This window comes from Cervus elaphus, chromosome 32 (assembly GCF_910594005.1).
Source record: "Cervus elaphus chromosome 32, mCerEla1.1, whole genome shotgun sequence".
In the NCBI taxonomy this organism is placed as follows: domain Eukaryota; kingdom Metazoa; phylum Chordata; class Mammalia; order Artiodactyla; family Cervidae; genus Cervus; species Cervus elaphus.
Window position 1 is genome coordinate 40,472,948 of NC_057846.1, and position 22,724 is coordinate 40,495,671.

Genomic DNA, 22,724 nt, shown 5'->3' on the forward strand with positions numbered 1-22,724 from the left:
ACTGGTGGGTCCCATGATGGTTATAGGTGCAGCCCACTGCTGAGACTGAGCTAGTGGTGTGCTGATAAATGATTAACACACGGTCCGGTGGTTAGAACTCTCTGCCTCCACTCCAGGGAGCTTGGGTTCAATCCCCGGTTGGGATCTAAGATCCCACATGCTGTGTGGCGTGGTTTCAAAAGAAAAAAAATTAACAGCCAACTCTGGGGTGTGGTTGGGAGGGAGCCCTGACTTGTAGCCTTGCGAAGCTGTGATGTAAATACTCCCACACAGCTAATCTTCAAGCTATCAATAGGTCACTGAACAACAGTTGGGGAGAGATGGATATGGTCAGCTTGAAACACCACACTTAATTGACCCCCGACCTCTCGGACGAACAAGAAATACTTAAACCTCTAGTTGGTGCGGGCTGCAAACGTTATCATTTCCACGCACCAGGACAGACATCTGGGAGGCAGTGTAGCATAAATGGCCCTAAATTCTGTTAAGTGCCAACCTAGAGAGAACTTGCCCCAACACTCAGGTCCCCACGCATCTGGCTCCCAACAGCTGAGGGAGTGGAAGCCTGTCTCCTTGCCCTGCCCTCTGCTCTTCCCCACAAATGCATCTACTGTGGCTGCACCAGCTGCTAATAATCTCACCGAGTATAATTTTAGGCATTTTCTAACGCCCAGCCTCGGTGGTGATGTCAGACTTGGCCCATCTCACACCCTGGGAATTCTGCTTCAACAGAAAGGTGTTGGTGGCTTGGCACGTATTGACCTGCACGTGTGCCGTGTCTAATTCTGTTTCAGTCACTACAGGTCACAACGGTGATATCAAGTAAATGCTCTATAGTGTTAAAACCTAAAGATTTCCTTGTCACAACCAGTGCACACCGGTAGGTAAGGTCAGGCTAACGGAACTTTAACGCTGATCGACACCTTCCTTTTGCCCAGGATTCTGGCCCGCTGGCTCCCCCCAGTGGTGGCTGCGAGAAACACAGCGACTTCATTGTCATGAAGATAGATTTCCTTCAGCCGTGGTTCAATCTTACTTACCTGAGATCAATATAGTACATTAGCGGTGCCGGGGGACCTGTGACCCCCGGCCTGTGGCAATTAGAAAGGGCGGGAAGGTGGTATCGATCGATGCTCTGGCCCTCATCTTTTAACCCTCAGGAAACCAGACAGACTCAGTGTCTTGACAGCATGACATCTTCATTAGATAAACTGGATCTCTTTCCTCAGGAGACCCAATCTGGTCATCTAAGTAAAATGGCCATTTCATTTTCTCTCAGGTCAATTTCACTATCTTTGATTTGACAGCTCAGTCTCTCGGGAAATTCATGGGTGATTAGAGTAGTAACAGCAAGGACATCACTGTTACAGCAACAGTGAGCTGTGTCCCACCACCTCTACTGAAGGCATGTAAAGCCCTTTGTGAAAGAGCGACCATCCATTCACACGACCCTGGGCCCACACTATCATCAGTATTTTACAAGGAAAGGCGCCACTTCAAGGTGTCCCACAAATGGTTTTAAGAGCTAAAATTCATTTCCTGACTCTGTTCTTCACCAGCGTATGCCTTCCTTAAACGTGAACACAAATCAGAATATGTTGACAGTCACATACTCTCAGAGCTACCCAGCAGAAGAGAGAACTTTATAACAGGGGCCAACACTAAAATGGGCCAAGAAACAGCTCAGAAAGGAAACTTTAGGAGCAACCCCATTCTTCCGACACAAACTAAACTGGACTTGCTTTTATATTCAGAAGGGATCCGGCGAAGAGCAAGCTTTGGGGGCAGAGGCTGCGAACCAACAGCCTGAGTGAGCCCTAAGGTTCCAAGGAGCCAGCACCTACTTGGTGGGGGGAAAGGGATAACCAGCAGGTGGCATAGGAAGAGAATTCCCCAGCAGCCAAAATGCACACTTTCACGGAATGTCTTCCTTTTCCTGAGGGCTGGGGTGGAGTTCCTACGGGAAGAACTGGAGGAGGCCAAGTGCTAGCCCCAGCACATGTGGTCTGATCACTCGAATTCAGAATGGTGTTGAGGGGGAGGGGTAGGCATGATGGACACAGAATAGCCTGGGAGACAAGAAACCGGAAGCCAGGGTCCTGGATGTAAAGCTGGTCTTAGGTGACGGCTCCTCCCTGACAAAGCAGCACAGGCAGAACCATACCCTCACAGAGGAGCAGGCACCCTCCTGGGTCTGAGTGCCTGCTGCCCCCGGTCAAACCATACGTGGCCTGCATCTTCATCACTTCAGCCCCACGCCTGGCTTTTCCCAGCTGGGCCCTCAGCTCCCTGTCTGACTCTCAGACCCCAGAGGGCTCCACATTTCCACCGAGGAAACGTGTGGTGGAGGGGGCCGTGGGGCCTGACCCTGGGCCCAGTGCCCCCTACCTGCCCACCACGCAGCTGCCTGCCTTCTTTCCCTGCCTTTCCCAAAGCCCAGCAGAGGAAGGCGGGCTGTCCAGAAGCCTCGGAGCAGGACCCATGGGGAAGAGACCTCGGGACAGAGCCCCAGAGCCCGTCAGCCTCGCTCCTTCACAGCCAACCTCCTCTCCCGCGTCACACAGCCCGTATAAAAATGAAGCAGCAGCAATTTTATTGAGGGACCTAAACTGAAAATAGGTTTAGAACATAATTTAAAAAAATAAAACAGCAAAAGTAGCAAAAAATATATGACCTTTTTAAAAACATTTTCCTTTTTTTTTCTTTTTTCTTTGTTTTTAATATATAGCAACTGATGCCTCCCAACCACCAGGAGCATCTTACCCAATGGGTAAATCTCTGGTAACGACCCTTTTAAAAAGACATGTAAATATATACTCAGATTTATACACTTTGTGTTTTCTTCGTAGCTATGTACAGAGCCCCTGCTTTGGGGCTGGGCCCCAGGGCCACGCCGCCGGCTCCCGGCCTCTGCGTCCCCACCCTTGGGTACCAGATATTTGGTCAGCAAAGCAAATTAGTACCGGAATCAATAAGCCACTGGCACTATCTGTCGGGGCAGAGGTCGCCTTCTGCGGAGGCCCGAACGCTGACCACCCCCATACCCAACTCCCACTGTAGCCCGAGGACCTGCCACCAGAACACGGGCACATGGGCTGTGCAGAGCAAGCGAAACCAATGCAGGAAAACTCAGTCGGCTCTCGCTCGAGGGCGGCTCGGCCCCCACTGCCTGACCCTCCAGGCGGCAGGGAGGGGGTCTTGGTCCAACGTTTGGCAGGCCACGTAGTAGCCGTCAGCAAGGACCGGCCTTCCTGCTCCTCTGTGTCAGGCTGTGAGGAGGAGAGGAGGGGAGCTCGGGGGTGCGGGCCTCAAGGAGGCCGGCCAGCAGAGCACAGGGGAGGCAGCGAGTCCAGCGGGAGCAGGGGCGGGGCCACAGCTGAGGATGGAGTCCGGGGAGGGGTGCGGGGTGTGGGGGCCAGTCAGCGCCGTTTGAGTCCGCCGTTGGCCAGCTGGGCCGGGTGTCGGGGCAGGCAGGGTTCCTCGGGCAAGGGCTCGTGAGAGAAAACAGAATCCTCTCCGGAGGAGCAGGTGGAGCTGCGGGTGTCGGGGAAGCTGGGGGAGTATTGGTCCAGGGGCATTGACAGGTCCAGGTACTCCTGAGGGAGGAGACAAAAAGATGGAGGACCCACACTCTCCTTCCCGCGGCGGCGGGATTCATTCCGCGAGAACTCGGGATGAATCCCGCGAGAACTTGGAATGAATACGCGAGAACTCGGGTCGGTAGGACACAGGGTCTAGGCAAGGCCGCCTCACCTGGTTGGAGGTCAAGGCGACGATGCGGTCCAGGTCTTCCACCAGCTGCTTGAAGGTGGGTCTCTGTGAGGGGACCGCGTGCCAGCAGTCTCTCATCATCATGTAGCTGGGGCAGGATGGCGAGGTCGGGGTGGGGGGGGAGAGGACAGGCTCAGGGCGGAGGGGCCGCGGGCAGCTGGCTGCGCGCCCCCATTCCTCCCTCTATGCCCCGAGCCCAGCCCGCCCCCAGGGCCCAGCCCAGGACTCCAGGCATCTTTTCTCAGGCTTACAGCTCGTTGGTGCAGTTACTGGGCTTGTCCATACGATGTCCCTCCTTCAGCAGCTTGAAAAGCTCCTCCACGGGGACCCCAGGGTACGGGGAGCCGCCCAGAGTGAAGATTTCCCAGAGGAGTACCCCAAAAGACCACCTGTGGATGAGCGTTGTGGGCATAGAGCTAGGCCCCCCCCACTGTTTTCACCACCTCTCCCCCCAAGTCCTCGACCCCAGGGGACCAGGGCGGGTCAACTTCTGGGGACAAAGTGAAGGGGCAACGTTTCGTTCATTTTCTGAGACAGGATGTGGGGCTGTGCCGCCCTGGAAACTCTCCCCAGCAACTGCTTATCTCAGACTCACACGTCGCTCTGGTGGGTGTAGATCCGGTCAAACAAGGCCTCCGGTGCCATCCACTTGACGGGCAGTCGGCCCTGCAAGCAGCACGGGGACGCTGGGGTGGCCCGGGGCAGGCAGGGGTGGACGCAGGGCTGGACCCAGCTCACCCGCCCACCCAGCCAGTGGGGGTGGGGGCAGCCCAGCGGCTCGGAGTCCTGGGGCAGAGGACTGGCAGTGCCCGCACTTACGTTGGTTGTCTTTTTATAGTAGTCGATGTGGTGGATGTCTCGAGCAAGACCGAAGTCTGCGATCTTCATTACGTTGTCCTCCGTTACCAGGACGTTCCTGGCGGCCAGGTCCCGGTGGATGCACTGTGGGGCCCAGAGGGCAAGGGGGATTGGTGGGGGGGGGGGGGGCGGGTGGTGGAGGTGGGCGCAGGGGAGGGTCAGCAGCCGCCGGTGGGCCCACTTCCCTCACAGGCCCTCACCTGCCCCACCCCTCGGCCCTCTGAACCATCCAGTTTCCTGCTACAGGGTCCCTCTCCTGTAGGTCAAAGCCAGACATCCAAACACCCCCAGCTCTGGGGCTGCCCAATCACTTCAGCAAACCCTCCAGGCATCTTCCCCTCCCGGTGCCTGGCTTTCAGTCTGCAGGCAGTGAGCTGAACCCCTCTCTGCTCTGTCCAGTTTGCATGGGCTCTCATGGGGATTCCCTGTCTCCCTGGCCAAGAATATCCATACAGGCCTGGGCTCAAACAAAGCAGCTTCTACCCAGCACCCAAAGCTGCACCTAACTCTCACACAGGATCGCATCTCCTCCCCGTAACCAGTTACAGCCTAGGCATCATCGTTCTAACTTCACACTGGTCCAGCCCAATCCCAAGGCCACATGGCTCTCTTGGCTCTGATGTCCCCCCCACGCCCTGCCGCCCCCCAGGGTCCCATGCTACCCAGGGGAGCTGTCAGGAGCCACACCTTCTTGGAGGCAAGATACTCCATGCCTCGGGCCACCTGGTAGGCGCAGGATACCAGGTCCTTGGAGGAGAGCTGCTCCTCGGGGTGGTGGCTGGGGTTGTAGCAGTACTCCAGCCCCGGTGGCCTCCGGGCCTGCAGGTACTCCCGGAGGTTGCCTTTGGAGGCGTACTCCACGATGACATACAGGGGACCTAGGCACATGGGCGCGGAGAGGCCGTCAGGGCCGCCGGGCGGGCGCATGGGCTGAGTCTCGCCTGGAGGAACCCCCTCCCCAAGGCACATTGTGAGCCTGTTCCCCAGGCCTCACCTCCCCTTTGAGGGGACCCCAGAAATTCATCCCACTCCCCAGAAGAAAGCAAGGGCAGTCATTCTTCTCAGCCTAGTCCAGGACATTCCCAAGCAAAGCTGGGGCCAGAGCCCTGACCTTGGCTGCAGCAGGTCACCTGTTCTGGCCACACAGTGTGCATGGATCCAGGTGCCTAGACTCTCAGATAAACCCCTGTGGGCGTCGGGCTGGACCCCGAGAAACACATTCCAACTATTGCTAAAGTGGCCTCTCGCCCCAACCCACTTCCCTCAGTGTGGCTGAGAGATGCCTGATCCCTGACGCCCCAGCTAGGCATCTTCTCCCTGACAGACAGACAGACAGATGGCAGGAGCCCGAGTGTCCGCCTGAGCCCCTCCCCCACACGGGTGGAAGCCTGCCGGCAGGGCGCCCACCATCCTGCGTGCAGGCCCCCAGCAGGTTGATGATGTTCTTGTGTTTTCCAATCATCTTCATCATCTCCATCTCGGAGATCAGGTCCGACAGGTCTTTCTCTGTTGCATCCGCTGCGTGGACAAAGCAGAGAAGGGGATGGAGAAGCGTTTGCGTCGGAAGGGAGGCCGACAGGATAAAAACTTAAGGGAGGGGGATGAGGTGAACACCCAGGGGTCCCTTTCCTCTGGGACTTGCTTCTCTCTTTACATGACCCCTCCCTTGGCCTTTTTTTTTTTGGCGGCACCACGCGGCACCACACGGCTTGTGGGATCTCCTCTGCAGAGCAAGTGCAGAGAGTTAACTGCTTGACTGCCAGGAAGTCCCTTCCCTCTCCTTTTCACATCCAGATTTATCTCCCCTTCCCTCTTATGAGAGCTGCTGGTGTTGCCAAAAAAAAAAAAAAAACCAGGATCTGGGGTCACCACCTGATGACGGACGCCAAGGAACAAAGTGAGGTCATGGTGAGATGGCGGGGTGTGCAATGCCCCCCCAACTCCAGGACAACCTAAGCAGGCTGTGGAGCAGGTGCAGGTAACGGCCTGAGGCCCGGAGTTCGCTGGGAAAGGGAAGGGGTCGTTTTTGCAGGGACACAGGCACCACATACACTTCAGCATCTTCACGGCCACTTTGGTCACACGGTTGGGTTTGTCCTTGTCCAGCCCGATGGCCTCCGCCAACACCACCTGCCCAAAGCAGCCCTCTCCCAGGGGCTTGCCTAAAACCAGTCTTCAGGGAAACAAACAGTGGGATAAGCTGGAGTGGTAACTTATGTTCAAACCTGACAGGAACCCCCACTCCCCCCGCCCCCGCCTCCAGTTCCCCCGACTAAGAGCAGACGGTGGCAGTCACTTCTGGATGCTCCCCTGAAGGTCTGAGCCCATAGCACTGCCCCCATTAGAATAATGAGCCGGTGGGGGGGTGGTCACCTGTCCCGAGGCAGCTCCCAGCGAGGGTCTTCGGGAAGCTCGTATTCAGAGACCCCGGCCAGCATAGGGGTGCCGCTGGAGGAGAGACGCGAGGGTCGAACCAGTAGGACCCCGGAGTTCATGGACGCGCTGGAGTCGGCCGACACCTGCAGGGAGGCGTGGGGTCACCCTTCCAGCAGGAATGGGGGAGCGGCGGCAGGTCCCTCCCCTCCCCGCTCAGGACTTGTTGCTAAAGGCAGCAGTGTGGACCTGGCATCTGGTGCTCCCTCCTAACACAGGCAGAAAGGCCACAGGAGGTCGGAAGACTGAGGTTCTAACAATAACTTATGTTTGCCACCAACTCGCCTTTCTGGGTTTTGGATTACTCACCTTTCACATGAGCATGAAGCCTGACATTCTGCTGTAACTTATCAGTGCAAGAGCAACTCTCTTCCTGTCCCCATTCTTATGTGAAAACCCTGCCATGGATGAGGGGTTCCTGACTCCTGAAGTCCCTTCCAGAATTATCATGGCTTGGAGCGAAGCCTGCCTCCTCCTTTCACACACCTTCACCCTCTTCCATCTCCTGGGATGAGGGGAGGCAGGCGCACAGGAGCGAGAGGGCATCTTGGGACCCAGCTCAGCTCCTCTCCTCTGCTTTGCATATTTGCATCCCTAATAGGCCCTCAGGGGAAGCTCAGATTCATAATATCAACCAGGCATTTAGCCCAGTGAGGTTGTCTCCCAGTCCCCAGGCTGGCTGAGCAGGGCACCGTGGTTGAGGTAAGATGGGTTCACGGGATTCATCGGCCAGAAAAGCTTGGAGCCTGACCCCGAGCACTTAGGACATTCCCCTGCTGCCACCCGGAAGCCGGAAACCAAAGTCCGAAGCAGTCAATGGGGGCCATGGAGAAGACAGAGTGCTGGCAGGTCCCACAGGGAGGACACACAGGGCAAGGCAGAGCGTGCGAACCCCCCGTCTACTTTCTGTTACCTGTCTGCGCAGAGGGATGCTCTTGGCCAGCTTATGCACGGCCATCTGGCTGTGGAAGTCACTCTTCTTCGTGCCGCTCTTCATCTTGTAGATGATGACAGACCCCACCATGCAGGAGATAAGGAAGGCCCCCGTGCAATAGATGATGATCTCCAGGTACAGCGGCGAGGTCATCACCGCCGGTCTCTCTTCCAGGGCTGGGTCAGTGTGAACAGGACGTTAGTGGGCTCAGGGCAGGGCTGGTCCACTAGGGTCCTGGCTCCCTAAGAAACTCAACATCCATCTCCTAAACTCTGGGAATTTGGGGGGCAGAGACGAACCGAGCTAGGTCCTAGCTGGGATTGGGGTCCTGATACTGAGCACACAGCAGACATCCTGGGATCTGTGAGGCTCCCTGACCCTGACTTGAATCCCCAGAGGGATGGATTGTATCTTGCTAGCCAATGCCCATGCCCATGAACTCAGGAGCCCTCCTGGCTCAGGGACTGCTGGACTGGATGGGTACTTGGTGCCCTGCAAGAGACAGCTGAGGACTCACTTGCACTAGATGCTTCTCTCAGTGTTCCCATGGGCACACGGCCCTTCTCCACAGTGCCCGAGCACTGTGTCAACACCTATCACAGGGGACAGCGAACCATCCATCGGTCTTTCATTACTGATGGCCCAGGGGTACCCTGAGGGCCCAGGTGGCACCTCATCCATGTCTGCAGGCCACAGCGCCTGGCATCTGGTGGCACTCATAACGCGAAGACAATGATGCAGGGAGGAAAGAAGAAAACCAGTGTATGTCCTGACTTCATTGCTCAGCTTTGCCTACGTCATCTCTATCAGATCAGACGTGTAAACATCTACATCTAGCCAAACTGCAGACAGAACTTTGCTTCCAAATGTTGTCTGGATTATTAAAGATAAATATGGAAACATCTCTTTAAGACTTCCACTCATAGGTCTAACTCCTCACACTGAGGAAGGACAGGGAGGGGGTAGTTTTATTCTCTTCTCTATTCAGACTCTCCCGCCTCCCACCTGCACTAAAGCCCACACAACTCAAGCCTCTTTCCCTCCCGCACAGAGGTGGGCAGGGTCCCATCCAGCAGGACATCCCTTCCCCCACCCCTCCCCTATTAAAGACCCCCGCCAGCCGCAGGGGCCAGCACCCTGAGGACCTCTTCCAGGAGGCCTCAGACATGACCCCAAACCAGCCCAAAGAGAACTCCCCGAGGTGTGATGAGGAACGGCAGAGCTGATAACAGGGAGAAGCGTTTCTGTTTTTCTCTTTCCCTAGCATGGAGAAACAGACGATCCACTGGGAGGCACAACACAGGACAAAGACAGTGACGAGGAGAAAAACAGAAAATGCTTCTGCGCCTCCAGTGGGGGCGCACGTTATCAGAGGAGGAGAGGGAGGGACAAGGAAAGAGACCAGAGTCCGCAGGAACCTGAGTAGCGCCGCACCTGGCTCCAGCCCCGAGGCCACCAGCCCACCACCCTGCCCAGGCTGCAGGCTCCTGCCTTCCTGGTCCGGCCCCCATAGCCCCCTCTGGAAAGGAGCTGCGTTGGGAGCCAAAGAGCATAAATGGGCACCACTGAGCCCCCTGTGCTGCTTGGGAAAGGACTCGCTCAAAGCAGTTCAAGTCCACTGTCTGGGTCTGGAGGAACCTCTCCCACCGAGATCAGCAAGGGGGAGGGTGGAGGGCACTGGTGCTTACAAGTGGCAAGCCTCTCCCTTCAGAACACATAGCTATATTCAGTTACAGGGGGAGCCTCTCGGAGACTTCAGGGGGCTGGTGATAAAGGAGTGGCTGAGTCAAGGAAGACTGCTGGACCCGAGGAGGGAAGGAGCCTGCCCTGGAGGAGAGCCCGGCTGCAGGTTAGATCCAGATCCCATGCATGCATCACTCCAGCCCCGGGGAGAGACGGAGGCAGGCCCACAAGTGAGAGCAATCTGAGATCCTGCACCAGGAGGAAGGCTCCGGGGTGAGCCGAGAAGGTCCGACCCCCGAGGCCGGATGACTTGCCAGAGCCGCCTGCTGCGTACGGAGCCTGGCTCTGTGTCTCCCGCGACCCCGCGATGCATGCTCCCCCCGTGCCCCTGGCGAGGGCAGGACATCGAGAGGAGGAGGACAGTGTATACCTTCCAGAACGGTCAGCCATGCAGAGTGATGGGAGAGTCCGATAGAGTTACCCGCCAAGCATGTATACTCCCCCGCGTCCTCAAAGGAGACATTCCTTAAGTGCAGCACCTCCATCTCTTTGTCGGTGGTGTTAACTCCGGCCGTCTAGAAGAGACAAGGAAGCCACATGGACAAGCCCGGGACCGGAGGCCTCTCAGAGAGGGAGGGGGGAGGAGGAAGGGGAAAAACAAATAACCAGAGGAAGAAAGGTTCCCCAGCGTCTCCTTTGCAACAACGGACAGACAAAATCACCAGGCAGCGAGAGACCTGTTAGAGGAAGAGGGTGAGAGCCTGAGGAGGAGCTCGGCAGACCTGACGGCGCGACGCGGATGGCTGGTTACACCCGTCACCAGGCGCGGCAGCCCCGGCCCGACCCGGCATGCGGCGCGAGCGCATGGAGAAATGGGGCCGGCGCGGGGCAGGTTGGTTTCCGGGGGGGCACACACAGGAGGGACAGGGGGCTGCAGACTCACACACACACACACACTCACCCCCCCCACACACCCCCCCCACACACACCCATACACACCCCCATACACACTGCACACACACACTCACCCCCACACACCCCACACACACCCCCCCATACACACCCCCATACACACTGCACACACACACTCCCCCACACTCACCCCCCACACACACCCCCTCACACACACACCCCACACTCACCCCCATAGACACCCCCACACACACCCCCATACACACCCCCATACACACCCCCCCACACACTCACCACACACACATGCACCCCCATACACACACCCCCATACACACTCACCACCATACACACACCCCACACTTACCCCCATAGACTCACCCCCATACACACCCCCCCACACACCCCCATACACACTCACCCCCATACACACCCCCACACACTCACCACACACACACGCACCCCCATACACACACCCCCATACACACTCACCACACACACACCCCACACACACCACCATACACACCCCACACATATACTCCCATACATACTCACCCCCCCACACACATACACCTCACATACACACTCCCACACACCCCCATACACACTCACCCCCCCACCCTCACACACCCCTATACACACTCACCCCCCACACACCCCCACACACACCCACCCCCATACACTCACACCCACACAAATACCTCCCCCATATCCCACACATACCCCCCCACACTCTCACCCCCCCCCACATGCACATAAATACCCCTCACCCCCCCACACCCACATGTACCCACACAAATACCTCCCCCACACACTCTCACCCCTCCCACACACACCCACACAAATACCCCCTTACATCCCCCCCCACACTCACCCCCCCACACTCACACACTCTCACACCCACACAAATACCTCCCCTACATCCCACACACATGCACACAAATATCCCCACACACACTCACCCCACAAACATACCCACATAAATACCCCCCCACACTCACCCCACACACATGCACAAATACCCCCCCACACACATACCCACCCATCCCATACACACATCCTCACACACACCCCCCACACACCGCCCCATACCCTCTCAACCCCCCATACTCACACCCACACAAATACCCCCCCACACCCCACAAACACACACACCCACACACACTCTCACCCCACACACATACCCCCCCCACACATACCCCCCACCACACACACCCCCCACATACACTCACACCCCCACCCTCCACCGTCACCCACACACACACCCACTGCACGCACACACACCCCACACTCATCCACACTCAAACACCCCCCCACACACACTCACACCCACACCCCCCCACCTCCCTCCCACACACACCCCCACACCCACACACCCCCACACTCATACCTCACTCTCACACACACCCCCACACTCATACCTCACTCTCACACACACCCCCACACTCATACCTCACTCTCACACACACCCCCACACTCATACCTCACTCTCTCACACACCCCCACACTCATACCTCACTCTCTCACACACACCCCCACACTCATACCTCACTCTCACACACACCCCCCACACTCATACCTCACTCTCACACACGCCCCCACACTCATACCTCACTCTCACACACGCCCCCACACTCATACCTCACTCTCACACACGCCCCCACACTCATACCTCACTCTCACACACGCCCCCACACTCATACCTCACTCTCACACACGCCCCCACACTCATACCTCACTCTCTCACACGCCCCCACACTCATACCTCACTCTCTCACACACCCCCACACTCATACCTCACTCTCTCACACGCCCCCACACTCATACCTCACTCTCACACACACCCCCACACTCATACCTCACTCTCTCACACGCCCCCACACTCATACCTCACTCTCACACACGCCCCCACACTCATACCTCACTCTCACACACGCCCCCACACTCATACCTCACTCTCACACACGCCCCCACACTCATACCTCACTCTCTCACACGCCCCCACACTCATACCTCACTCTCACACACGCCCCCACACTCATACCTCACTCTCACACACACCCCCACACTCATACCTCTCTCACACACACCCCCACACTCATACCTCACTCTCACACACGCCCCCACACTCATACCTCACTCTCTCACACACCCCCACACTCATACCTCACTCTCACACACACCCCCACACTCATACCTCACTCTCACACACCCCCACACTCATACCTCACTCTCTCACACACCCACCCACCCACACACTCACACATCGCTGCAGACGCTGGTCCTCTCTCCTCTCCATCACTCGGACCCTCAGTCTCCAGGATCACCCAGGACGCACCCCACACGCAGCCAAGAACACACACGAGGCACAGAGGGGTGACACCAACACAGAACCAACCAGTCGGCCGCCCAGGCCGGGTATTTTTCCATGGCTCCGGGCACTAGAAACCCAGCAGGCCAACAGGGAGAGTGGGGCGCTGGCCTCCCCACAGCTGCCCTGGCAGCTCGGGGCCTCCGTCAAACCCCCAGCACAGGGGCCCCTCCAGCTCCCCGTTACCTTTTGCCACAGGTCTGGTGACTGTGAGCCACGCAGACTGGTTAGCTTCACCAATATAATTGGAAACCTTACACACATACTCCCCGCTCTGGGCCTCTGTCACATTGAACAGGGTCAGGACCTCCGCATCCGAGCTATTTATCCCCGAATGCTGGAACAGACCAACGACACGCCGTCAGTTGGGCCAACACAGACATGTGGCCGTATTTGCTCCCGTGCAGTGTTAAGGTGGGCCCAGGAGCTAAGGCAAGGGGCTGAGGTGACACGTGTCCTCTTTCCCTCATTAGCAGGACAAAAAAGTGGACTTTAAAAATCCATGTGACTGAAAAACAAACTGAATGGAAAAAATCATCGCCCCAAGCAAATGTTTCATTTGTGTTAAACCCCCTCCTCCAGGAAGAGGGCAGAGATTGCCAATGGAGATGGCAGCCAAGGTCCAAGGCCCCAGGCCCACTTCCTACACCGCAGTTTCAGTGCCCGAGGTGAGGAGTGTGGTGGCTGGGAAATCTTTGGAACAGCCAAGCCAGGGAGGAGGAGGTCTAAGGCTGGGACCAGGAGGGAAAGCAGGTTCCCAGCTTCTGGTTACTTCCTGTTGCAAGATCCACTGGAGAATTAGGCAATTAGCTTCCCTGGATTAATGGAGCATTCAGGGACATTCAAAGTCTGGGAGTGGGAGGAAAAAAAGGAAGAAAGTGCCATTACTCCTGAAACCGCTGAGGACTGACCCGTGGCCTCGGCTTTTCCAGCCCTACCTAAGCTAAGCCGTGCCTGGCATCAGCCCATGTGCCACAAAGGACGTGACTTGGGAAGCAGGGCAGAGACTGGGAGATGCTTGCTGGGAAGGCTGTGGTAGTGGGCAGTGGGAGAGCAGAGTGCCAACGCCTTCCCGGAGAAGCTGACCCAAAAGCCTGGGCACGGTCACCGTCCAAGCTCTTCAGAAGCCAGCAGTGCTCACCCCCAGCCCTCGGCGCCCCACAAGCCTTCACCCATGACCTGCCACTGGTCCTTTGGAAAGTGGTTGGGGCCCCACGTAAGATGGAACCTGGACCCAGCAGAAGGACCGGGGCCCAATCGCGGGGACTGAGCCGGACCCCAGCCACCTGGGCCCCAGGCGATATGGGCCTCCTTCCCCGAGCCCAGCCCATGGAGACCAGAGCCAGGATTACCTTCAAGATCTGGACATAAGGCAGGTTGTCCGGCCCAATCTTACTCCCGTTCACCTCGATGTGCTTCAGCCACTGAATGTGGGGTTGCGGGTCGCTGTACACCTTGCACATGAACTCCACGTTGCTGCCCAGGGCCACTGTCTTGTTGGCCGGCAAGCCCGCCTGCAGGATGGGCCGGTGAGGGGACCGCTCTGCGGGGGCACGGGACAGGAGAGGGTCGTCAGGCCCTGCCGTGGCCGCTCCTAGCCGGGATGCCGACAGAGCATCCCAAGGACCAGCACAGCCTACCTGCCCGTAACTAAACCCACAGTCACTCAGACTCTCGCTGTTCAGTGTGGTCTGGGAACTGCAGCGCCAGCTTCACCAGCCTGTTAGAAACACTGACCCTCAGATCCTACCCCGGACCTCCTGGATCACAAGCTTGTATTTTTTTTTTTTTGGCTGCACTGCATGGCTCGCAGGATCTTAGTTCCCCAACCAGGGACTGAACCGGGCTGTGGCAGGGAAAGTATCGAGTCCTAACCTCTGAACCTCCAGGGAACTCCCCAGAAGCTTCTTTGCATACCATATCCTCAAAGCCAAGGCAGAACGCTGGGTGCGAAACTCTTTACCTTAAGGTCGCCAGAGAAGGAGATGCAGAGCCTCTGGAAGGCAGAGGCTGCACCACAGCACCAGGAGGCACGGCGTTCTTGTGCAGTGCCAGGAGTCTGTGCAGACTGACCTCTCTGAGCCTCAGTGTGCCCCTCTGTACAATGGGAACAACAGCGCCTACCTTGCAGGGCGCTAGAAGAATTGCCTGTGGTGTACTTACTGTACCCGGCAGACCACTCGCATCCATGGAGTGGCAGCTACTATTAAGCTAGATTAACCACCACTATGCCAGTCACCTCCTGCAGGAGAGACTCAACAGCACTTTTCCCCTTTACAATGAACCTGTGGTACCGCTGATCCTCCCAACTCTACTGATGGATGAGAAAAGGGAGGTGGGAAAAAGGAAGGTGACGGAGCTAATAAATGCCACAGCATCCTGACTCTACCCCTAAGTGAACATGGCTGCCAGGCTGTGCTCTCAGCATCCCTGCTCCTTCCACCAAGCTCCTCCTCCTGTCGCCACCCTCTTACCCACGACATCGAGCTGGTAGGTATGGTTGATGCTGCCGTATTCATTCTCCACGATGCAGGTGTAGTTGCCCTTATCCGAAGGCACCACGGAGTCCATAATGATGCTCCAGGTGGCATAACGGACCTGAGGGGAAACATGCAAAGGGCCCCACTGTGGGTCTGGAGGGAAAGGTGGGCAGAAGCCACGCACCCTCCAATCAGAGCATGCAGCCCGGCTACACAGGGAGCTGGGGACCGTCATCCCAGCCCACTCACACTCTGCAAGAAGGCATCAGGCAGAGGGGTGTGAGGACTCGGAAAGTCTGCCAGCCACGGCCAAGGCCATCTGCAATCTGGACAAACGTGCCTTCGGAGCCCTCCCAAATACATTGCGAACTTTCCCAACCCTGCACCCCTGTCCGCACTGCTCTTGTGCCGGAGCAGCGTCCTGCTAAGAGTCCAGCCGTGTCCACCCTTGACATCTCGTTTCAGAGTCCGTCTGCTGTTCTCCTATCCCTCTGTGCCTCACAGGTGCAGTGCTCCCATTAGATGGAACTCTGTATGGGCAGGACGCTGCCTCATAAGACCCAGAGCACAGAGCGCTGCACACAGCAAGTGCTGGGTGAGTTACTTTATAAACAGTTTATTTTTCTGACTTCCTTTGCTTCTCTTTTTTAGTATCTATGTATTTTGGCTGCGCCGGGTCTTGGTTGCAGCATGTGGGATCACGTTCCCTGATCAGGGACACAGCCAGGCCCCCGGCTTTGGGAGCAAGGAGTCTTGGGCACTGGACCGCTAGGGAAGCCCCTCCTCTACTTTTCTTAAGCAAGATTAGGTGAGATGGGAGAGAAACAGGAATGGTGAGAATGATCACAGGGTTTAAAGGAGGGTTAGATGAAGACATTCTTCCTAGAATTATAAATGGGCAAAGACTTGAACAATTTCCACAACAAGAAATGGAAACCACTTATGAACACATGAAAATTCTAAGTTTGTTCCTCAGCAAAATAGCCCACAGAGAACAATTTGATATTCTCACCTGTCAAATTTGTGGGCAAAAGTATAGCCAGTTTATCATTCTCATACTCTGCTATAGGAAGGTGAATTCATTTTCCCTTTTAAGAAAGTAACTGTTACCACAATAAAATAAAATAAAAAATCACACCCCTACTCATTACATCATCTTCCATTAGAGCAAATGTCACAGTAAAATTTTATGTCTTCCCATTGTACTTTGAACTCTATTGCCTAATATATTTTCTAGAAAGACATGTATCCACGAAATGTTGGTGTAAAAAATGAATAAGTGAACAAATGAATAAAGTTACCTAACTTTATTAGGGGAAAAAAAAAAAAGGATTTGGGTAACATGCATCAAGAGCTTTAAAATGCTTATACTTTGCTCTAGTAACTTCCAGCAATCTGTCCCTAAAGAAGAATATTTTAAAATATTGACATAGACTTAACTACAAAGATATTCACCATAACATTATTTACAGCAGTGAAAAACTGGAAAATAACTGGTATCACAAAATAGTTCATTGGGGCAATTAATACTGGGATATTAGAAAGCCATGAAAAATTGTCTTTCAAATACATGGCAAAAGACTCATAACGTTAACAACTGGCAAGAAATTAGACAACGTGATTGACCATGTAAAAACCACATATGTAGAAAAAAAGACTAAAAAGATTTAAGTTTATTTGCTTTTTTAGTATTTGAAAACTTTCGAGAGTGTTGTTTAAAACAATTAAAGGCATATAAGTAAGGATTTTCTAAGCAGCATCTCTTGCTCGCCTTATTCCAGCTTTCTGGAGTAAGTAAAAACCCAGGTACCTTGTAGCCTCCAATCCTGTGGTCGGGCTTGAATTCTTTGCCGTTTTTCAGCCAGCGCAGCGTGGGGTTCGGGGTCCCACTGGAAGGGCATTTGAACTTCACTGTCTTGGCAGCTGGCACCGCATGCAGTTTCTTTTCCATCTTTTCTGGCGACGTCCAGTACGGAGCCACGGCTGCCCAGGGAGAGCGGAGAGAGACAGACAGGGCTTGGTCAGGCTCGGGGGAGGCCCCACCCACCTGCTCGCCACCTGTGAACGATGCCTGCACAGGTCCGGACCCCGGAGCGGTGGTCCCCCGGGCCAAGCGTCGTGCCCCGCCACCCCTTCCTTCTCCAGTTGTTTGCCCAAGCTTCCCCCTTTCCGTTCCAACCCAACGCCCGGGCCTGGAGGCCAGAAAGGAAGGAAACAGTGTCTCACGCATACGGTTTGGTTTGGTGTTATCTGTTTCCTTCTCCTCCGAAGAGGAGTCATCGTCGTCATCGTCGTCCTCCGACGAGGGGAGCGCATCTAGGGCAAGAGGGAGGGGGCGCTGAGGTCCCTCCCCGGGAAAAGACGCTGCAGCTTGCATCGAGTCCACAGCCACCCCGGGAACACGAGGGCCAGTCCAGTAACAGCCAAACGCAGTGATCGCTCCCCACACTGCCTCCTGGGCTCACGCCTCCCTCAGTGCCCATCCCTCCACAGGACAGACACGGTTTATGTAAGAACTGCATGCCCTGTACCTGTCCCCCTCCTCCGCCGACCCCAACGCACCCCTTCCCTGCCCCGAAGCCTTTACCCCGGGCAGCTCCATCACAGAGGACAGGTGGGGTTCTCTTTAACCTAACTCCACCCTACACTCAGAGGCTCACGCCGTGTCTCAGAACCAGCAGTCAGGGCACCGAAACCCTCCTTTGGAAACCCAGACAGATCGAGGCACTGTGGCCAGAAGCCATTTCTGAAGCCCTGGGCCGAATGCTGTGAAGTCGCAACATTTCTAGCACGTGTCCACTGAGGTCGGGGAACTGCGCTTCTCAACCAGAGTGGACAGGAACCCGCAAAACAGTGGGCAGCTGCCAACGCCTGCCCCCAACAAGTATCCACCCCTTTGAGCATGTGGTCACCCATCAGGGTTCATGCCAGATCTTTCCCCAGTCCTTTCTAGTTGTTTTGGGGGCATCTGGAGGAAAGTGAAGGAGGCACATCCCTCTGCTGGGGAGGGGGGCGTTCTAGACGATGTTTGGCGGACGGAGGGGAGGCCAGGCTCACAGCCTGAGATGTATAAGCGGTGTAAAGAGAACTCCAGCTCTACTCAGTTCAGTCCTAAGGTTTTGTAAAAGTCACACCCTACAAGTGGCAGGTCCCCAGAGTCACAGAGCTCTAGGGTTCCCTGGCTGCCCTGACACAGCTCTGGAAGCTAAAGAACACGTGTCTCCCATCAAGCCGTTACTACGGCGGAGCAACTGGGTCATCCCCCATCCCACGGGGACCTCACCACGAATCTGGGGCGCTGATGACCAAGCCCAGCACCAAGTCCAAATGGCCAGGGAACAAGAGTTTGTAAGCTGCCTGAGCCCTTGGGCACCCCCAATGACCTGGGCAGGCTGTGCTAGAGAAACCACTGTGCCTCACTGCCCCCCGGGGTGTCAGCGAGCACCCCCGAGGTGGGTCCAGGCAGCCCCCTGCTCTCCGACCCGACCCGAGGCCGGCAACCCGAATCACCCCCTGAGAGCTAAGCCACGCAGCGGGCGGGAGCGATGTTAGTGGGTGGCAGCTTCTGCAGCAGAAGGGGGGGGGGATGACGGCAGAGGAAGAGGCCGGCCTCCCCCTGAGACCAGCAGAGAGGGAGGCAGGGGCAGGGAGAGGCGGAGGGCGGACTTGGCTACCCACCTGAGACGTTGACGGAGAAGTAGGTGGTGTCGCTGCCGGAGGGGCTGCTGGTCACGCAGGCGTAGAGGCCTGAGTCGGCGGGCACGGAGCCCCGAACCTCCACCTCCTCCCCGGTGATGCGCGTGCGGTTGCTGTCCGCCAGCTGCACCCCGTCCCGCAGCCAGTTGATGCTCTGAACATCGTCCCGCAGCCGGCAGCGGAGCTGCAGCAGGTCACCGGGGTGGACCAGGAGGGACTCCACTTCCACGGGGGCTCCCCAGGGCTGGGCTGCAGCCGCCGCAGGGACCAGGAAGAGGGCAGAGGGAGCGAGGGGGCAGGAAGGATAGGGAAAGACAAAGGCATTATGCCGGCCGCACGGAGCCGCAGCATCCCCGGGGGCGGGGTACGGAGCTGGGGAGGCAGGTCAGTCAGGGGGACGGCTGGCTCTCTGGGCACCCAACGCTTCCTGTCCACCCCAACTCCTCCAGAGGGCAAAGAAGACAGAGGCGAAGTTAGGAAGCAGCTGCAGCAGCATTAAGCAGTTCAGAGTGGGTTTCTCTCCATCTCTTGGTGGGGGGGGGCAGCTGGCCCTCCCCGGGACCCCTGAGCGTCTAAGAGCACCCCTTCCCCACACACGCAGCTCTTTACCAAGAGCGGCCGCTTCCCAGGGGAACACTCTGTTCGCTTTCGGGTGGGGCAGCCTCACCCCTCTCCCCAGGAACAAGCCCCCACCAAAACGCAGCAGCCCCCCATGTGGGGGGCAGCGTGTCATGGGCGGGGCTGTAGATTCAAGTGATCAGTACTGGGGGGGGCTCTGAGCCCTGCAAGAAGTCAGATGCACAGGGTGTATAGGCGGGAGAGACGGCCCGAGGAGAGGTCAGCTCAGGGGAGCCTCCGGCTAACAGGTGTTGGGCCAGAGGATTCGGAGCTTTTGACTATATTAGGAACGGAGGCCGGCAGCTGCCACAAAACCCACACTTGCCCTGGCAGCAAAAGCCGCTCCACACAAAGCTCCTTTCTCCTCGCCCCACTGCAGGGCTCCCCCTCTCGAGCCCCCCACCTCCTCTCCACTGCGCTCCCCCGACACACAGGCACACACACCCACTCCCCCCCACTGCTCCCCCACCCCACCCTGAGTCCGGGGGTCAACACACCCACCCCTCTCGACCAGCAATGCTGAACTCACACCAACAGGAAGGCCTGAGGCTGGACACAGGATAAGGACACCTTCGGGGCGGACCCGTCTTCTCCCAGGCACCCCACACCCATCTCAGGACTTGCATGCCTGCTCCTGGCATCTTCCGCCCTCTGTCCGGCCTCCACACCTGCGATAGCTCACACCCACCACCGGCCTGGTTTCTCTGCCTTCTGCAGCCTTCTTTCTTTCTTACCCCCGGTTTGCCACCAGAGGCTCGCCGGCAGCCCTCTTCAGGTCCCGGATTCGGGAGGCTCTGAAAGGCACCTGGCCCCGCCGCCCTGGTGTTTCTGCTTGGCTCTCCACCCACCCTCTGGTTCTCAGCCTGGCTAGAAACTGCCCCAAAGGCCTTTCTGACCCCAGTCTGGGTCAGGGGCCCTCCCCTCGCAATTGTCGCTCTGGAGGAAAGTCCCCTTTCTCAATAAGGTTGCCAGAGTGGGGACATGTCACATTTACCCCATCACCCAGGAGGGCCCTGGCCCACGAGAGCTGCCAACAAAAGCTTGCTGAATAATCTGACAATGATGCACTGTCTCTCTGTCGTCTTCCCTTCCAAACTCCGCTTCTCCTTCACCACCTCATTTTAACCCATTCTTTCTGAAGTCCCCACCAGGTTTCTGCTAAAAAACCTCACTGATGAAATGTGTCCCGGGCACCAGGGACGAACAGTAGCTTTTTGGAGGGGCCTCGGATGAGGCTCCGAGGCCATGGCTGCAGGCCGGGTGCCCCTTGACCCAAGGGCTCTGTCTTAAATCCTATGTAAATACTGAGTCATCAAAAAGGAGGTGCTGGTTTAAAAGGGTTTGGAAACAAACCACCAGGCCTGCACTCATTTATTTTTGTGAATCAGGTCAAGAGGGACACCACAAAGGTGAGCAGACCACACATTGATTAAAAATAAGCTTTTGTGGGTCTTGGGAAAAAAAAGTTATTCTTTCCATTTTTAATGGTTTGTGGTTTTGCCAAGAGGAGGCAGAAGAAAAGCCATTCAGACTTGACCCTTAGGGAAACAGAAGACGCTCCTATGGATCAAATCTCATTTTCCTGCAATGACCTCACTGATTAAATATTTTGCAGCTCATGATCTGTACCAGCCGTTGGTCAAACAGTAAACTCCGGTAAACTCAAATTCTCAGCCTCTGGCATCACAGCTTATTTTGACAGGTCTCAGAAACAAATAGGTAGCGGGAAGAACAGGGGTGTTGCCCTAAGAGAAAGCAACAAAGGGAGACTCGGCTCTGCTGGGACCAGCTCAGGCTGATTCCACTTGGATCTGAAACTCCCCGCTCTTCCTGGCCAGGATGTGCAAACGGAACTCTTCTGCGTGATCTATACAAAGCCTCAAGAGCCAGCTTACTTGTCCCTGTCCCTGGAGGTCAAGCTCACCCCGATGCGCCAGGCCACAGTGTGCTAGTCCCGTTCATTCTCCTGATCAATATCGAAGGCTGTGCAGAGGGTGAACTCTAACCCCATGCTTTGCCTTCAAGGCTCCTCTCAGTCTGTTCCCTCCTCCCCATGTGACTGTCTTCTCCCCACCTTCCACGCCAAGTCTGGCTGTTTTCTGCACTAACCGTATTCTGCAGCCACAACAAAACTGACTTCTGCTCAAGGCTGTTGGGCATCTCTCTAGAACCCTCCTACCTACCTGCTCAAAGTGCACCATTCAAGACACCCACCCTCCTTTTTCTGTAAAAACAGTTACCATCTGGAGAGCACAAATTTGCATTTAATTCCATGCCATCTTGCACTGTTGCTTTTTCAAACATCTTTACTGAGATATAACTCACGTATCATAAATTTCACCCATTTAGAGTGTATCATTCAATACTTTTTAGTATAGTCACAGAATGCAAATATCACCATGATGTACCTTTAGAACATTTGCATCACCCCCAAAAGAAACCCCATACCCATCAGCAGTCACTGACTATCCCCTCCCCCTCCACCAGCCGAGGCAACCACCCATCTACTTTGTCTCTATAGATCTGTCTATATTAGATAGTTCATATCAGTGGACTTGTGCAATATAGTTTTTTTGTGTCCTCCTTTCTTTTAGTATGTTTTCAAGGTTTTTTCATGTTGTCTTATGTACTTTATTCCTTTTAGTAGCCAAATAATATTCCATTGTGTGTGTATACCACATTTTATTAATCTAGTTGTTGGCTGATGTACATTTGGGTGTATTTTTTCCTAATTGTCAAAAGTATCCATGTCTTGCCTAAGAAACAGAAAGCAACTCAGACCAACAGAATGGTCTATTATAGTTTTCCCACAGTGCCTAACAATGTCAGAAACACAGAAAAATATTCAGTAGGTCTTGAAGTTAGCATCTGGCAAAGACTAAATTTTAGAGGAACTGAAAACATTCTTCTCAATTTAAACCAAAACCTACGGCTCTTGGTTTACGGTGGATTTTTTTCATGGCTAATAGTG

The 22,724-nt window shown here is 55.8% G+C and overlaps 1 protein-coding gene across 10 annotated transcripts in view; it reads right to left on the reverse strand.

The window, feature by feature from the left end:
- Positions 1-2,570: 2,570 nt before the first annotated feature.
- Positions 2,571-22,724, reverse strand: part of FGFR1 (fibroblast growth factor receptor 1) — a 50,482-nt gene continuing 30,328 nt past the window's right edge. For 2 of the 10 annotated variants that reach the window (XM_043893280.1, XM_043893277.1), the window contains exons 3-18: positions 19,118-19,384; positions 17,672-17,755; positions 17,250-17,422; positions 15,434-15,557; positions 14,312-14,502; positions 10,110-10,254; positions 7,970-8,172; positions 7,003-7,148; positions 6,681-6,802; positions 6,037-6,147; positions 5,317-5,507; positions 4,591-4,713; positions 4,367-4,437; positions 4,023-4,160; positions 3,754-3,859; positions 2,571-3,596 (exon numbers count right to left, since the gene is read on the reverse strand). In XM_043893280.1, coding sequence (XP_043749215.1) covers positions 3,420-3,596; positions 3,754-3,859; positions 4,023-4,160; positions 4,367-4,437; positions 4,591-4,713; positions 5,317-5,507; positions 6,037-6,147; positions 6,681-6,802; positions 7,003-7,148; positions 7,970-8,172; positions 10,110-10,254; positions 14,312-14,502; positions 15,434-15,557; positions 17,250-17,422; positions 17,672-17,755; positions 19,118-19,384 — 2,372 coding nt within the window. In that variant the 3' untranslated portion in view covers positions 2,571-3,419. Of the gene's footprint in view, positions 3,597-3,753; positions 3,860-4,022; positions 4,161-4,366; positions 4,438-4,590; positions 4,714-5,316; positions 5,508-6,036; positions 6,148-6,680; positions 6,803-7,002; positions 7,149-7,969; positions 8,173-10,109; positions 10,255-14,311; positions 14,503-15,433; positions 15,558-17,249; positions 17,423-17,665; positions 17,756-19,117; positions 19,385-22,724 lie in introns of all 10 variants that reach the window. The other 8 variants (XM_043893279.1, XM_043893275.1, XM_043893276.1 and 5 more) reach the window with 7 other exon arrangements.